The 19,290-nt window shown below is 37.1% G+C and overlaps 1 protein-coding gene across 2 annotated transcripts in view; it reads right to left on the bottom strand.

Moving 5' to 3' along the window:
* Positions 1-19,290, bottom strand: part of LOC119548017 — a 39,745-nt gene that overhangs the window by 13,914 nt on the left and 6,541 nt on the right. For both annotated transcript variants that reach the window (XM_037855089.1, XM_037855088.1), the window contains exon 3: positions 609-817. In XM_037855089.1, coding sequence (XP_037711017.1) covers positions 609-817 — 209 coding nt within the window. The remainder of the gene's footprint in view (positions 1-608; positions 818-19,290) is intronic.

Raw genomic sequence — 19,290 nt, 5'->3', positions numbered from 1 at the left:
GGCAATTACATGTTTTAAAATAATCATTATGATCGGGTCGTAACACTAAATCCAAAGCAACATACCCCCCACCATCCTTAAAATCAGCGCCATAAATTGTAATAAAATTCTAAATTAAATTTTTCCGCTTCCTTTTCGTTAGATAAGCTGAACCTGTTGCTGTTCTGTATATTAGCACTGAGAAAAATAGTTGTACAATTTAAGAAATAATTAAAAAACAAAATAAAGCTGACGCTGAAATTGTTGACCGGTCTTTTAAGATTCTAAATACTGTAAAATTAGGTAGTTTAATTTGAAAGCCACACAATAATTTTTTAAAAGGTTAGAACTTTCCGAAAAATGATTTTTATAATAAATAAATCTTTTTAACATATATTGGTGAGTTTCATTTCCTTTTCATTTCATTAAAAATGAAGTCAAAATTTTTGTAGTACATTAAATTAAAATAGCTTATTGTATAACAAAAGAACAGATATTCCTGGAACTACTTTATAAACGAATGTAACCCTTACGAACTACAATAAAATTCAGTTGCTAAGAGCTTTTTCCACTACGTAATCATGCAATACGCAAAATATATTATTTATACCCTGTTTGGGTGCACTTACATCGATGTTGACTCCGGGAAGGGGGAAGGCCTGTCCGGGGGGCTTATCGCGTGGCACATAGCGGTAGATCTCGTGCCCGTCCTTATACCACTTCACCGAGTACAAGGACTCCCCGTCGAGGGCGTAACGACAGCCCAGAGTGGCGCTCTTCAGGCGCATTATGTGATTGGGTATCTTCACCTCGGTCATTGTCAGCGAGCTGCTAATGTCTGCAATTAGCGTGGGTAAAGAAATGGAAAAGGACGTTAGTGTGGCGGAATTATTTTTAATGGAATCACCCCCTGGCAATGCCATTCCCATTCCCATTCCCAGTCCCATTCCCAATCCCCATTCCCAACTGCAAGTGGAACTGCACCAAAGTTATCCCCTTAATTTGTATGCCCTACCTAACCCACATTCATATTTCAACTGTTATGATTCCAGATGGCCATATTTTCCCACCAAAATGGCCAGAAGGCAAACACAAAAAACCTTTTCGGCCCTGTCACATGAATTTCGACTTGTCCTGCTGGACTCCGGCTCTTAGATCCCGGAAAATCCAGTGCACGTCACTGCAGTCCACAATTCACATGTAAGGCGAAACAAAAACACATGCGCAAAAAACTCAAAGTTTTGCGGGGAAAAAGATAAGCATATGATGTTTTGAACACCCTATAAATATATATTATAAGATTTTATGACTTAAATAACATAATTAAAACAACAAAAATCGTTGAATGTTTTTTACTATAATAAAAAAAAAATAAATAAATTCACACTTATAATTTTTTTGTCTAAAGCTTTAAATCCAATACTTAATGTATAAAATTCAAACCTAAGATTGGCATACTTAGTTAAGAAATAAGTATGTAATGATGTATATATACCGCTAAATATACATCGCACTCTAGTATAAGTTTCTTAGGATAGTAACAGTAGGTTATAGGAAAAAAAACAGCACTTGTAAATTTTGTTCTCCCCAATAAATTTGTATATAAAAAAAAAGGCATATAACTCCTAGTCCAAACCTCATAAGGTTAGGGAAATTACCTTACGATATCTTATTCGCAATCTTCATGAGGTATTTTGTTTATCTTAAATTGAATTTTTATTATTTTTGAAGTTCCACAAATTTTATATATTTTTTTATATCGTTAGCATTGCGAATCAAACCACAGTCATACCCTCCCAAGGTAGTCAAAACCAAACAGACGCCAAAAGCTTTTAAATCACAAACAGCAAAACCTGGCACATATCCCCATATTTGCCTTGCGCGACATTTTGGCGGGTTTTCGGGTTTTGGGAGTCCCCGAAGGACTAACGGTGGCTCGTAACAGTGGCCGGGACACTAACCGTTATATTTTCAGTTGTGTGGGTGGGGCTGCAACCACCCACTTATTTAATATACCGCTACACTTTTCATTTTTGCAAACGTCAAACGTGAAAAAGTGAGTTCGTTCTGCGGGAAAGCGGAAAAAAAACAAATACTCACGCACACTCACACAGATACTCTCGTCTCAGACGCATAAATATGTATATGCATGTGTGGCTGTGTATTTGTGTGTGGTGTAACGTGCAGCGCCGCCATTGAATTTATCACATTCACATGCAAATTGCGCCAAACGACCTTATTATGCAAATTGCCAACTGCAAATGGAGAACGAAATTGATTTTCCTGCATTTGCCGCCCCAACAACAACACGAATAAGGAAGCGAAGGGAAAGTTAAGGAAAGGGACTCATGCACAAGGAACTATGGAGGTACAGTGGTTACCTGATAAGCGAAATGAATTACAACACGGAAATGTGTAACTTACACGATCAGTTAAATTTAAGAGAGCAGTAAATGCGAACTTTAGGGCCAAAATTGGCGGTTAGAGAAGTAATGTGACGAGTTTGCACAACAAAGTGGTGTATAAAAATATATCTTTGAGGATACAATTCCATGAGACCTATTATATAATCTTAGGTATAATGATAAACTGAAAATGTAACAAGTGATTATTGTAGTTACTTCCTTATCTGATAAATATATAGTAAATAAATTTGATATCAATTGCTTTAAAGTTTTTATATGACAAGTATTTTTTTTAGATACATTTGTATCATCATTTTGTTTAAGAACACTCGCATACTTTCTTTTATATGGTATCTTCTTTTGTCATATCTTACTTAATACTTAAAGGTATTTCCATTTATTTACCCAGTATTTGATAAGTGGTTCTATGATTTTACTATTATGGAACCAATGTGTCATTCCCTTTCCCTCGGGAAGTGGGTGGTGGGTGTTAGAGGTCCCGAGAGAGGATCTCCTTTTGTCTATGGCATCGTTCAACAGTTTTGCGACACTCAGCAAGCCACATTTGTATGACAACTAGTAGAGAAGGGACGGAAAACCTCACCTTAAGCGGGGAAAAAGAGAGTGTGTGGTTTATACAGCGACAAATGGCGAATATATTGAGCTGTCACATTCCCAACTCAAAAACCCAGCCCGGTAGTTATGCACACAGACACACTGACACAGTGGCATCTGTAATGCTGAACAATGTGCATACGAATAGAAAGGCAAGACACTGAAAAAAAGACCACTCGCTTATATACAAAAAGCAGAAAAAATGAAATGAATGGTAGAAATCTACACCACCTAAATTTCAAAAATTTGTTATCTACTGCAACAGTGCGTATGAGTGATAAATTTTAAAGCCAAAGCAGAGCTTAGAACGCTTTATGAAATTGTATTTACAAAAACCCTGATATAAGGTAATAATGTATAAAATACCCACCCAATTTTCTCTCAGTGCATAGCGCACCCAGGGTCAGAAAAAGACCAAAGCAGGGGGGGGCAAAAGAGAGCATCGGATTTGCAATCGGAATCAAAATCGCAGTCGCGCCTTCAATAAAAAATACGTTGAATGCTTTCAGCGTGTTTGTTTCACGTGTGCTTGTGTGTGTGTTGGCCTTTTCGCATTCTTGCATGTGTGTGTGTGTGACGGTGGCAGACAATTGGCATAACAAAGAAGAAGAGACAGGAATGGCAGCCACAAAATGAGTTAGTTGTTTTCTTTTTTGCTGTTCCACAAAACACACACAAAAAACACACATGCAGTCTGCTTTTTTGGGCCTCGAATATTTTATAGCCCCAAATACGAATCAGCAACAACAACCAACATCATGCATTATAAATTCATTTCCGTGTCGGCATATTTTTGTTAACCCAAAAGAAGAAAAAGGCAGATAAATGGAGTCGGTGTAGCAATAAAATGGGCTAATCAGCAAAGGATTTGTGTCAGTGTATGGGAGGGGGGATATACGGATATTTTCAGAATATTATAAAAAGTTACTTTGTAATTTCAGATTAATGCTTTGTTTGCACAAAAAGAAAGCTTTTAAATTCTTAAAAAAGTTGTATCTAAGATATCAGATAATATTGATGCATATTTTACATATATATTTATGTTAAATGTAAATTTATTTAAAAAGAGCAGGACAGACTTCGGTTTAAATAGTTATAGTTTAACGACATAGTGATAATTTCTAAGGCTAATATAATATTTAATATATTTATTATATATATGTAATATAAATATTAATAGTCTCTACTAGAATTTAAATGTGAAACCTGCATGAATACAACATACAATGTATAGTCCTGGTTAGGGCCACCTTGCCTTTTGTGGGGATACGCCCTGCCCTTTTAGCGCCTTAATTGCAGTTGACTGGCATTTGACTTTGCAAATTGGCTTGGGACATTCCCTCCCTCTCTGTCACTCCTCATCAGCCTGTCTCTTTCGCACGTTGGCAGTGCAGAACCGACTGCGTAAATGGTGTGTGTCCTTTTTTCTACTGCAGACTACAGAAACAACAACTGACTGCACATTAAAAATTAAAAAAGCCAACAAAACGACAAGGGAACTTGAGACGAAGTGGAAGGGCAGAGGCTTGCAGTGGATTTTCTTCAAAGGGGGTGGTCAAAAAATGCAGTACTAATAAGGCTACATTTCAGGACTATGAATATTCTCGTTATTATATTTCCAGAATTATATTTTTTTACCTTTCTTCAGGGAAAACTATCAAAGTTTCAAGAAATATTATGAAAATAAGCCCCATTCCTACGCCCATGCATGTGAAAAACAGAAGGAAGCACCCGATCCCCTTAAAGTCAAAAACCAAAAGCTAAAGCTAAAGTCAAAAAGAAAGCAGCAGAACGGGAAGGAAAATTAAGGGGAGTGGCTATAAAAGAAATTTGCCTACGACAACGAACAGCAGCAGGGAGAAAAGTTGAAAAAAAGAAGCAAAGTAATTTCATGCATCGTTTAATTTTCATTCGGGTTTAATTTGTGCAACGCGCCCACAACATAACCCCTCTTTTCAGGGTTTCAGTCCCGCCATTCTCACCATATCACCATAAAGAGTTTCTTGATGGCGTTGCTTCCCCTTTTCGACGGAATATTTGCAATTCCCCATTTAGACCTAATACTCAACAGCCACTTTCAGCTCAACTGACAATTGAAACAGCAAATAAAATGGAGGGTAAAAGGGGTAAAACCAACTTCAAGCAACCAGAAACACAACAGCCCTCAAAAATATATACACTAGCATGGGGCTGAAATTGACACCAGCTGAATTTGTAAAACAATTAAATTAAATGAAGCACAGCGTTGTTTAAATAACCATTATTTTTCAAATCATTGATACCTAAAGAAATATGTGAAACAAATTATGCATTTCTACTTTACCTCCTTACTTATTTATTTTTTTAAATAAAACCATTTTAGTAAGCTTTAAAATATATTCTATAATGTTATATGTTATGTCTTATAAGCCATTTTTAAAGAAAAATCCATGGTTTAATAACACCTCCTCCAGGTCCAAAAAAGGCGACTTGTCCGCAGACAAAAATTGTTTCGAATTTAATGAAATCAATTTCGGAAGTTGTTCCTGACGCCCCACCCACCATTTTCAATTTCCATCCTTTCGAAAATTCCCAACCCCCTTTTTGTAATTGAAATTTTTATAGTTGTCGCACAGTTTGGTATCTCGAGTAAATGAAAATGGAAGAAGGCGGGGTAAAAACTCCGCAGAGACAAACTTTTATCAGAGCCTGGCGCATTCTTTAAAACAATTTCCAGTGTCTACCCATCCCCAGTCATGCACCAAGTCCCCTTTTCCGCAACAAATTAATCCCTTTATTTGCATAATTGAAAAACATCAACTGAAGCAGTCAAAAAATATCAAGAACTCCAAGTTGACTTGCCGGAGGGGCAATGTCCTAAGAGAGGCGACAGAAAAGGTTACACTGCAGTTTAAGAAAGTGGAAATTATATGTTGTCCTTCCAAACTAAACTTGTTTAGAATTATATTTATAATTTAATGCCACAAAACTATTTCTGAGAAATTACTATAATTTTCATAATAATATAATAAATTATAATATACTTAATCCTAGTTTATTTTTGAAAAATATATTCTCTGAATCTATATTTTTGAGTAATCTTATTGCATAGTATTGTACTGTAGTATTTTTCCAAGTGCTTAGGCCCGCACTGTCGCCACATTTTAATGCTGTTGGCGGCTTCGCTGCCCTGGGGAGCTATTTAACATTTTTCCAACACTTTGATAATCGCACTTTGCGGGCAGATTAATTATTTACGAGCGGCGTGTCCTCTTCTACCTGAGTTCACTCGCATCGTTTAACCCGCAGACAGACGGAAGACAACCGACAGCCGACGACAAAAGCCCAGAAGTTGCTGTTAAATCTTGGTAATGCCTAAAGCTCCGGTTCACCCCGCCCTCAAATCCCAAAACTCGAACGGCAGACCAAGTATATTTGTCGCCGGTCTTAAGAGATTGCGGCGCACAATTTCCGCGCCCGGTTTTGGGGTCAGGTCGCCCCCTCGCCGCCCCGTCCGTTTTCCCGGGAGATTTTCCGGGGCGGAAAGCAGCCGCAAGACATCAAAGCGCGCACAACGAGCACCAAAAGTCAACGGAGTCAGGTGAGGAATGAGGATAATGCAAGGCAATGGAATACCACACTTATGGAAAATATCGAAAATATATTAAATCACAATTTAAAATTAAAAAGTTTTTGTGACGCTAACATTAAAAAAAAAGTTTAATATTAATATAAACTATGTGTATAAAGCCAAACACTGAACTAGGGTGTGACTGATATTGATAAATTAAAGCACTTACTAATAGGTATGAAACAATTAGAAATTTCAATATCTGAAATTAATATTTAAAATCTATAGTCTTGGATTTCTAAAATATATTACGCATATCTAATATATCAATATTTTGTTAAGTGCTTTTCCCCCGAGTACCCAGAATAAAGAAGCAATTGGTAACCCCGACATATCTCGGGAGTTTACTTAATAACAGTGGCTATATTTCACTTGCGGGCTGGTCTTTTTCAAATTGAATAGAAACAATGTATATAAGAACGGATCTAGATCATCCTGGGTTATAAGTAAATGCTGGCGGGGTTAACTGCTCCTTTATGTTTTGTATCCACCGAAGGCGCAGTGAAGGCGTCAAATTAACGCTCTAAATGCAATTTGCGGCGTTGAAAAGACGGCTTAGGGCGATGCCAAGTGCCTGGTTCTTTGAGCCAACTAACAGCTAAGGCAATTTTTCCTTGGCATCCGACCCTTTGCCATATGAATTTATGCAGTCAAGAAGAAAGAGAGAAGGCTTGAGAGACCCATAAGATGAAAATCAGTTTAATTTCTTAAAGAGGTGAGGACTGTAAAAGCTTAGGCAAATTAATAAGATATATTATTTTAAATCTTATGATATAATTTATCTCATATAGCTTAATATTTAATCTAAGCATTATTTTAAAGAAAATAAATGTAGAAACTAGCTTTTTCTTAATTGCCTATAGGGTATGCAAATTCTGATGACTTATTCAAAAAGTATGACCATTATATTCATGCGAATTCCACCACAAAGCCTCTATTAACATACGCCCCACTTATTGCATTCCGACCTTTTACTTCCTTCCATCCAACATTAATATTTGATTACCGCTCTCAATTTGGGTTCCTTTCCAATAGAACCTACAAAAAAAATGGCTTAGCCTCGAAGCCAAGACCTAAAGTTGAGCTAAAATATTGGCCCGTAGACTGCCTTCAGTTGGTCGTAGAATATGTGCCTAAATACATAGCATGGAATTTAAAATAAAAGGCCAAAAGCACGCTTCCTACCGACCAATTTTCTTTTCTTTTCCTTCTCTCGATTTTTTGTATTATTGACTGCTTCTGGCATAATTTGAGGAACTTCCTATTCAACTTTTGCCGACCAGCCCCGGGGATTGGACGCACACCTCAGAGAGGGGGTGGACATCCATATATATATATATTTATAAAGACAACTTGGCCCTGGCACATTACCATGCCAAGGGATATACGATGTCTTGGACCGACCGAGAGTATTATAAATAATTCAGTGGCCCGACTCTGGCCGGAGGCGCTTTAATGAGGCCAAAACGGACTTTGGCCATCACGAGTTTAAGCAATTTTCGTAGCCAGGTGTAGGTACAGGAATTTATGAAAAACTTTCTCTTTTTCAATGGATTTTACCTTACTTTCATGGGATCTCACTTAGAAAAAAACGAATAAAATACGATCGGGCAAAATAAACCTTTATATTATTTTATTTCTCATTTAAAATTGTAAAATATAACAACGCCACAATTTAAAGAAATTAAAGCAGTCCTCAAACCAAAAACGAATTAGTGATTTTATAAAGTAATACAAAATCACTGTATGACATTATATATTTTAACGATGAGAAAGATATTGTTGACAAATTTATAATTTATGATAATAAATAATAATATGATAATCATAATTTATGATATTTTAAATATTTTCAATATGAATTTGAAACAGTTTAAAGTATTTATTTTAAGTGAACAAACATGAAAGTCGACTCAGATTGCCGAGCGTCAAGGAAAATCAACTGATAAAGGTAAATATACATGACATATCCAAATGTGGGCGGGGCTTGTCTGGGGCGGAAGTTCGATGGGCGGGGCTAAAGATGAGTGTGGGGGAGGGGGAGGGGGTAAGCAGCCGCAATGCGTTGGGGAAAATCAATTTCGCATAAAAAATTCAAGCAAAATTTTATGCCAACCTTTTTTTTGCTCCTGTTTCTGCAGGAGCTCAAGTAAAAGTTATTGCCAATGTGTGTGTAGGAAGTGCATGTGTGTTTTGTGTGGCGGCATGTGAAGTTAATGATTATGCAAATTGGCCTATAAATCGATTGCCAATCGTCGACATTTCGTAAATTGCCGTTAGTTTTTTCCACCGCCCCAAAAAAACGACTAATGCAGAAAAACAGAAAGAAATATGACCCAATATTTGTTTATAAAAAGTACCTTCAGAATACATAAATAATAATCTGTCATATAATTATTTTAAACAATCATTTTTGAATTCAATTCTTTTTTCCATACCAATTGAATATTTTCCTGGTGAAATAACTCTCCTACATCCACACAAAGTTCCTTGGTGGAACAAAAAACTCACACAAATGCATCAAACGAAGAAAAACACCTGGAAAACCCTTAAGAGAGACATTTCGCAAGCCAACATCATTAACTATCGTAGAGCAAACGCACTTCTTAAAAGAGAAATTAAAATAAGAAAAAGAGAAGCCACCATCGCATTTACATCTACAATACAAAGAAACACACCGACATCAACAATATGGAACAACATTAGACAATTCTGCGGTTTAAATCAATGTAAACAAATACACTGCATAAACAACACAACTAACACACATGAAATAGCAAACCAATTCGCACAACACTGGTCTAGCCTTGCCACAGATTACAATTTCGACCTACAATTCACATCTCACAAATATAAACCAATAATTATAAACCACACCCCATCCACATCCGCAACAGAAATAGAAAAAAACATAACAAAAATAGAACTTACAATAGCCTTACAATCCTTGAAAGGATCCACACCAGGACTCAACAGATTGTCATACCCGATGATCAAAAATAGCTCTTCAATAGTACAAGATAGAATAGTATCCCAATTTAACAACATTTTTAACACATACATCCCACAATCATATAAAACGAGCCTCATAATACCCATACTCAAACCAAATAAGAATAAAACAGACATTACCTCCTACAGACCCATTTCTCTTAACTGCTGCATAGGAAAAATATTAGACAAAATAATATCGCAAAGACTTTGGTGGTTTTTAACCAATAACAAACTTATACATCCAAACCAATTCGGCTTCAAAAAAGGAAAATCGACTTCAGATAGTCTACTCTTTGTAGACCATCTCATAACGAAGTCACTAAACACAAAAAAGCACATCTCACTCGTCTCTCTTGACTTTGCAAGAGCATTTGATCGAGTGGGTGCACACTCAATAATAGACCAACTTATCGATTGGAAATGCGGACCAAAAATAATAAACTACGTAAAAAATTTTATGAGCAACCGCAAAATAACAGTCCGTGTAGGAACTCAAAACTCTACCATACGTCCTCTTGATAACGGCATTCCTCAAGGCTCACCGATATCAGTCGTCTTATTTATAATAGCTTTTAACAAACTCGCAAACATAATCTCCCGACACAAACAAATTAACTTCAGTGCATATGCAGACGATTTTTTTATAATAATAAACCTAAAAAAAAACAAAAACATAAATTACAACCTAAACCCACTCTTTCTAGACATCAAAAATTGGGGCAACTACTCAGGTGCCTCTCTTTCTCCAACAAAATGCCAGCACCTACACATTTGTAAAAAACACAATTGTAACTGCACTATCACCTGCAACAACACCATTATAAACAACGCAACATCAATCAAAGTCCTCGGACTTTGGATTAACAAAAAATACAACTGGAACACCCACATCAATGCTCTCATCCCTGCACTCTCCTCCAAACTGAACATCATAAAATGCCTAGCTAGCCCTAGATTTAATTGTAACACACATACCCTGCTAAATGTCACAAAAGCAATTCTAATATCAAAAATTGACTACGGACTTCACATATATGGACACACCTCAAAAAGTTCTCTAAACAAACTAAAAACGTCATTTAACTCCGCTATCCGGCTATCTCTGGGAGCATTCTATACAACACCTATTCACAATCTTTTATACGAAACAGATACACCAACAATAGAACAAAAGCGCGATTATCTAACAGCAAAAATCTTTAAATCCTTACTACACTCAAAAGACACCCCGATTCATAAATTAATTAAACCAAAAAAGAACACGAAAAAATGGACCTCAACAATTCAGCGATCAATTAAAATATGCCAAAAAAACAACATACCCTACAAACCAAAAATAATCAACAAATTAAAACCCGCCTGGCAACTACCTAGCGTCACTATCAATACATCATTACACATTTACAACAAGAACAAAACAACACCAGAAACATACCAAACACTCTTTAACGAAGCAAAATCACTCTTCCAAAATCACAACTTCATATACACCGACGGATCCCAACAAAACTCCATAACAACATTCGCAATCACCACAGAAACGGAAACCTTAGCATTCGGAAGTTTACCTCCCTACTCTTCAATTCAGTCAGCTGAAATCTTAGGCATCCTTGAAGCCCTAAAAATAACCCAAAAAATGCACGGTAAATTCGTAATATGCTCCGACTCTCTAGGAGCCATCGAAGCCATAAAAAACACACAAAACAATAACATTTACCCAGCCCTAATCCGCTCAATCCTAACAAAGCACTACCCAAAATTCAAAATCTTATGGACCCCAGGACACTGCAACATTAAAGGAAACGAGATGGCCGACAAAGCAGCAAAGTTAGCACTAAATATGCCACTAATATACACACAAAACTTAAGCACAAAAGACATTAACAAATACTTAAAACAACAACTCAACGAAACCAAAAAGAATATACTTTTTAAATGCAATAATTGGTACCAAAACATCAACTCAAACAACACACACACAGATTTCTACTCAAACGTAACACAACAACAAATAACTCGCCTTGATCAAGTTAAATTTACCAGACTGCGTCTAGGACATACAAACCTGACGCATAAATATTATTTAGATCGCACCACTCCACAAAACTGCCCAATTTGCCTTACACACTCCCCAATTGATATGGATCACATCCTTAATTCATGCCCCGCCATAGCCCATACAAAACTAAATATCCTCAATAACATTAACGCCATACAGTACCTCAGGAACCCATCAATAGAAAACATCAAAAAAATAATAACATATTTAAAAGAAATAAAATTATATCATAGCATATAAAAGCTTCTCACATCCCTCAAATTAAAAATATAGGTAAACCTAAATGTTAAAAAAAAAAAAAAATATATATAAAAATTGTTAAATTAAGTAAATAAATAAATTGTTAAATTAAGTAAATAAATTCGTAGTCGAAGGCCTCGTAGCTAGCACTACATTCCCTATGTTAGTATTAGTTTTGTAAACTTTACTATCATCTCAAATAAATAAATAAATAAATAAATAACTCTCCAGTTTCTCATTCGCAGAAGATTCAAGGCCCAATATAAAATACCTCAGGATTTTTCTCCTTATGCCTTCCCAGCTCGTCAACGCACTATAAAAATATCATTATCAGTGCAAAAGTTTGCTTATCAAAGATGACTCCGAAAACAGCAACAGGATGAAAAACAAGCCATGCTGGGGAAAAATGTGGCAAGAAATTTGCATATTCCACAAGACACGAGGCAGAAGCCAAAGACACGCGGCTGCCACTGTCGTTGAAGTTGAAAAATGAAAGGCCAGGAAAATTGAATTGCCAACTGGTCGTCTGGGTCCCTTCCCCTTTCTTGATTTCCATCGTCTCACAGAAAGCTTATCATTAAATTCAAATATCAATCAATTTATCATAAAAAGAAACGGAAGCGTCAACAAAGAAGCCAGTTGAAGGGGTGAGATGGGGAATTATGGGACTGCATCTGCCAGCAGGTTGAAGGATCCCGAACTAATGCAATTGGCAAAGGGAATAGAAAATTGGTAAAAAAAAAGATACTCGTTCGGTCATTAGTTCTTTGAATTTGAAGTGCAGATACATTAAAGTGCGGTTTACTAAGAGTACAAGCAAGCAATAGCCCAAATTATAAAAACATTTTAAATGGGTCATCTTGGCAATTATTTATTTGTATATTAGCTTTCCAAGAAGTAAAGTTTTTTTAGGTTAAGATTCTTCAACTTTGCCCTGAGGTTTACAAATGCTGAAAATCACTTAAAAATAAGAAAATTCGTTTTGAAGGCTAAGCACAGTAATTTAAACTGTAAATATCCTTGTACCCTCTAACCACAAAGTGGTCGTCCCTAAAAGGCTTCTATTAACCAGTTGACACTTGTGTCTTCGACTCGCTTCAAGCCCTTAAGTAAATTATTGCTAATGGCCTCCACAGAAGGTCTGACACTGGGATAGAGATGGGAATCGCTCCCCAGCAAGTAATCACAACATTTGATTGATTGAAATCAATTTCCCGTCAGAGACATCTGTGGGTTGTGTGTGTTTGGTTTTTGGGGGGTATTTGTGTTTATGCATATATTTGCTACCATTTGGTTACTTTCTTTGCTGAAACACTGGCAAAAATGGGATCCTAACAGACTTATTTCTATATATTTGCTAGTTTTATTCGAAATAAATAAGATTTAGTACGTAAAACAATATTATATACTAAAAAATAAATTATAAGTATCATTTTATATTCAAATTTTAAAATAGTTCAATTGTAAATTATGTACTATTTATTTATTGAAAAATTAGAATTATTATATTAAGCGAATGACATGTTAATATACCTTATATTAATCAAAGTTTTTATTTATGACTTAGACTTTGCGAAAACTTCTCCCTATATATGTATTATAAATACAATTTTTTTGTTGTGTATGCCTAGGTGTCTGCATCGTAGACCATACGCATGCCATTAGATAGCGATACGCTTGAAATCAACCAGGGCGACTGACAGGCCCTTTCTCCCGCTTTCTCCAACTCTCTCCGCGAAAGTTGCCATAGATGCCAAGTGCAGACAAGCGACGAGCTCAAGTTGAGACGCAACGTTGTTCCCCAAATTTTCACCGGGTTTCTCCTTGACTCATAATTTATCTGGTACATCTTTGAGTTGCTGTCTTATTCCGCGAAATTAATTTCAAATGAGTGGCTGACTGTCAATTTATAGAGTCATATATGAATAATAAATGGTAATGCATTCGTCTGGAAACCTTCGATTCGCTCCATTCCCAATCTTGGCCCACATTGTTGTTAGGTGTAAGCAAAACGAAGCGAACTACGTGGTTGGGATTTTTATAACCAAATCAGGACAGGACCAGCCACCCAGCGGATACAGCTGCTTTTTGGCAATGCTTTTTATTGTTTTTTATGATCATTTGTATTCATCAATTTTGTATTGATTTGGCCAGGGAAAGCTAAGAAAGAAAGGGAAGCGTTTATATGCCAAGGCAGCGAAAGGATAAACAAAACTTGGCAGAAGCCAATGAATTCTGATGTTTTGTTGCCCGTTTCGCCCTTTTCCCCGATTCTGCCGCTTTCTCCGCTTTCACCGCTTCTTGGCAATTCCGCACAGCATCTTACGAATTTATGAGCTATAAAAACATCTGCCCGAATGGACTTCCCCCTTTCCATTTCCACCCCATCTTTATTTTCCCTGTGTGGTAAGGACAAACAAAAGTAAAGTGCTCCACTTTTTGATTACTTTTTGTTATTGTTTTTATGATTTTTGTTTCTCTTACTTTGCTTTTATTTTACATTTTTATATTACTTCTTCCGGAGTTTGAGTGTCCTTTCATTTCTTGCGAATTTTAATTAGGCGCCAAATGCATAATAAAGTAGATATTTGTTTTCATAGATGTGGGAAGTGCATATGTGGATAGGTTTCCGCAAGATGCTGAAAGTTGAGTGGGTTGTAAAAAATGAGCTCTAAAAACTCGCTAAAATTTTAAGGGTTTGTTTATGGAGTTACAAAAAAGAAACAGTAAAAAAGAACAATATGGCGAAACTTGTATAGATTGCCAGTTCTGGTAAGTTGATCCTTTTTTATATTTCTTTAAAATGATATTGAATAAAAATGTCATTATCTCATTGGCTTTCAAATTTAAATATTTCGCCTTCTCTTTGGCGCATTTTAAGTAAAAGAAAATTCACGCTTAATGCAATTTATTGAATTTATTAAGCTCAGCACAGACAAATATGGATGGTAATTAACTTTTAACCAGCACTGAGAGCAGACTGAGAAAAAAGTCGGCAATATTAAATATTTAATAAAGCTGCGCGCGCATATTAAAATTGCATTAAAAGTGTCAGGAGAAGGCTGGCATTATTTTTTCTCCAGAGCCGAATTAATCCGCGAAAAGTCAAGGGGGTGGGATGAGCGGCTAAGGGAGATGCCAAGCTGCGGTGGAAAAGCGAATAAAAAATTGAATATGCACCCAACGGAATAACTGAATTCATAAAACGCATCGCAGGCGAAATGAAATGCGGCAAAAATGAAATGTTAACAACGGCAAAAGCCGAAAAGTAGTTCGGCCATTTTCCATGGGAAATAACGAAACGGGCCATATATAAATAAAAGCGAGCAAAGAGACTTTCGGCGACATCAAAGTTATTGACAGCTGTAAAGTTCGGTGTAATCTCTACTCCCATTCCCGCATGGTAAAATGTCAGAATTCAATTAAAATTTTATGATATGCACAAAGCAGCAAAAAGCAGCGACTCCAGAGGGCGTAAAAAGTAGAAAAGGAAAGTTAAGCAGGCGGCGGGAAGGAGGGAAAATTTCCTGTCATAATGAAAGCAGCTGCATGCCCACTCACACGCATGCACTTTAGCTCACACACACACACACACATCGAAACGCTCATTGAGGCCATTGGCAGTTTCCCCCGCTTTTCCCCACCATTATGCGCTTTTCCCAGCTTTTCTCTTTACTTTGTAGCGGCGACAACTGCACACAAGTGCTGCGCATTTTGATATAAATTAATGTATACCCTACCCTCAGTCCAAAGGGTATACTAAGATAATTGAAGAGCATTCAATTTTTATTAAGCAGAATAGAACAAATATAAAGGTTGAATGGTGTTATTATAAGAAGACATCGGAATTAATGTAAAATTTTCTTTTTGGGCGCTTCCTGACTGTGTAAAACCTTATTTATTTGTTAAACTAAAATTAGATTAATAATAAATTATAATATTACTTTATAAAAATATTTTTAACCAATTATATGTGGCTGAAAATTGCATATTTAGAAAAACGATTTCATTTAAAATACCACTTCTAAACAATATGTATCTATAAAAGAACACACATTTTATTACATTTTATCTAATAGGTATCAATTCTAAAAAAAAGGTTATTTTAAGAAATATTATAAACATTTCCTTAGGCTAGAAGTCTAGAAAAAAGAGACTTTCAGAGGCCAACCCAGCCGATACCAAAAGTACTTGCCATGACAATCGAAATTTTTTTCTCTTGTTGCTATTATTGCTGTTGGCCATCTTGAGCATCATTTGTGCGGCGATTTTTGTGCTGAGCTCTTGGTTTTTGCGACAGCGAAAAATAAAACGAATATAACCATTAAAATGGTGGTTATAATTTAGCTAACCATTTCGGCTGGCATTGTTTTGTTGCCGGGCCAGCTGCTAATGCGGCTTTATTGTTATGGATGTGAGAGTACTTCTTCGGTCTCTTTTTTATAAAGGACCATTGAGTGTGCTCATGTGTGTGTGTGTGGATATGCAAATGGGTATGTTAACAGGATGTTGCAGCATGTTCGTCATAAATTCTGTTGGAAAAGCGTGGGCGTGAGGGCCACAAATCGACCAACTGCAGTGACCTTTCAACTGGCGCCCATAAAACTGTCTCTCAAGCCGCCCCCCTCCATCCTCTTTTTTGGCCACTTTACAACTTGAAGTCCATGGAATGGACCGGGAAGCGGATGCGATAAGCTTAACCCATCCGCCCACTCAGTGGAGGCATTGATTACCAGCGGCCCAAATAAATTACGAGAGCTCAGTGCTTTCTGGTCCAGTCAAATGGCAAACTTTCCCCTGCAACTTTCACTTTGGGAACACCGGGTCGGGGAATAGAGAAAGCAAAATCAGCCATCGGAGGCGGAATTTTTCCGCTCTATTTGCGCCGCACAGTGACTGCCAAAAATCCACTGCAGGCGCCTAGCACACGAAAGGAGACTAGAAGAGATAGGTAATGTTTTGACTGCAGAATACCCTTTTAATGAAAAGGAAAAATAAAAATATATATTTTTTAAGTAACGTCAAGTTGAAAACCAAAAAAATATTAATTTTATAAGAAACCTATTTAAATTAACCATATCTCCCAACTTGGAATATATTAAAAATTTATTTTGTACATTTTTGTTATCTTTTTAAATATAAAGATTTGAAAAATGTTATTTAATTGACGCGACATGGTTGAATAATAGTTGATTTTTCCAACGAAACACTTTAATAAATATACCAAAATTTTAGAGATTACTGCCCTGCACTCGACCGTTTGATGGACCCTAAAACATATAAGGAAAACGAACTTTGAGCTGCCATTTGCCATTTTCCAGGGCCATTCTCGAGAGCGTCTTGGCAGCGATGGGCGCGTGACAGGCGGGGGGCGTGGCAAATGATGCGTGAATAAATCAGCTCGAGTTGCAGGCACATGTAAGTAATGTTTCCTTGGCCAGACACGAGCCCATCCCTAAACTTCCGTGGGAATGTGTTCGAGGAAATGACACAAGTGAAAATATTTCAAACACTCTGGTCCGAAGTGAGCAAGGAACTTTCCCCGAGTGTGATTGCGATTGTGTGGGTAGGGGCCATCGATTGAATTGTCTTTACGCTTTGGTGAGCGGCTTACACGACTTAGCCAAAGCTCCGATTGCGGGTGTGAGCGTCTTATTTACTCACACGACCCCACTTTCTCCGGCCAAGTGTCCCAAGCCTTTACTTTCGCTTGCCTGCACTTTCTTCTAATCAAGTGCCCTCTTCCGCAGAGTGCATAAAACGTTTAAAAATAGCTCGAAGGTCAAGATTTTATAAGCCGAAGTGTGCAATCTTAAAATCACAGATATATTTCAAATTTCCTAGGAAATCTTTAAGTGTACGGTAAGGTTTAGGTATTTTTTAATCCCATCCTTAAACTATAATACAACAATTCGTTACTTGTTGTTTAAAAATATAAGCGTGTTTGACAACCACAAGCCCTTTTTGATCCCTGATTTGAATAAGATCCTGTAACCATATTAATCTGCCATTCCTTATCCCGATGACGCACTCAGATTTCTCTACTCGATTTGCACATTTGATAATTTCTGACTGCGAATCCAAATCAATTTGCCGGCCATCAACGCCCAACAACGTTGAGGTTGTCGGGTCTGACCTGGAAAGCCTTTTAGCCCAACATTTGCCTTTTCCTACGCCCTCCGCACCATTTCCTCCCAATTTCCCGCACCCATCCTGCGGATCCTTGACTGTGCTGATTATTTTATGCCTGGACGGACGGTCGGTCAGACGGTGTCATGTTGTAGCCGGCCCCTTGGATTTTTTGATAAATTTTCCATATCGTTAGCAGCAGCAGCTGATGAGGAACGAGGAGGGCGGTTGCGACCGTTTTAAAGGGTGTTTCTCCCCACTTTGGCCTGCTCTTTTTTTTTTGCCCGGGCTAGCTGCACAATTTGTTGTAATACAATATTTTGGCCATTAGGAGCCAGAAGTTGGTAGCAGAACCGAACAGGCAAATGGCCACTGACTTTGTTTGCTGTGCAATGTTTGCCTGCTCTTTTCCTGGGGATCTGCTGGCATTGCTTACCCTTTGAACCTTCGCACATGCCTCAAGTGATGGGTCGAAATTCGAGGCAACTGAGGTGCAGGATATCAAGTTCGAGGAAAAGAGGGTTAAGCGTTTTCTGTTATTTAAAATATATCAGCATTGTAGTGTTTCACATTAAAGATCTGAATACATTTTTCAGTTCATTTCTGCTTGACATCGGACTCTATTCTGCATTATAAAAAATACTAAGTTTCATAGATTGTATAGACTTACATTCATTATTTTACATTATTTGATATACCAGAGATCAACTACTCTCTTATCCATTACCATATTAGTCATATTTATAAGTATAAGTAGTGTGTTTTCGTAAAAATAAATAGAGAGCACACTATTTTTCTCATTCCTTGGGGTAAAGGGTATCCCAGGATGTCCTCTATCTATATTATTTAGCCGTCTTGCTTGGGAATTTTTCTGGTTTGACCCAATCGTAATCCGACCAAGTTGAGGAATTATGCTTCGAACATTTTCGGGTATAAACTCACACATCTCCATCATCTTCTGGTTTGTTTTTTTTTACCCTCCCAACTCCCCGTCGTTGACTGCTTAATGGAACGTAAAGTCTGCATGATTAATAGGCGGCAGTGGGTCGTTCGTCTGAGCCTCGTCAGACATTAATGCCAAATCCCACCGAAGCCCAAAAATATACACTTTTTGTCCTCCCCTTCTGCGCTCTAATGATTTCAATAAAGCTACGCAAAAAAAAATGACCAAAAGAAGTCAACACACTTTTATTTTGTTTCAATTTGCTTAGGGGCGTTTTCGGACCGGATCGGACCAAATTGAACTGAAACTGGGTTTC

Source organism: Drosophila subpulchrella, chromosome 2L, assembly GCF_014743375.2.
Source record: "Drosophila subpulchrella strain 33 F10 #4 breed RU33 chromosome 2L, RU_Dsub_v1.1 Primary Assembly, whole genome shotgun sequence".
NCBI classification, from domain to species: domain Eukaryota; kingdom Metazoa; phylum Arthropoda; class Insecta; order Diptera; family Drosophilidae; genus Drosophila; species Drosophila subpulchrella.
The sequence above is the reverse complement of the archived record's forward strand: the minus strand, read 5'-3'. Positions and strand labels throughout refer to the sequence as shown.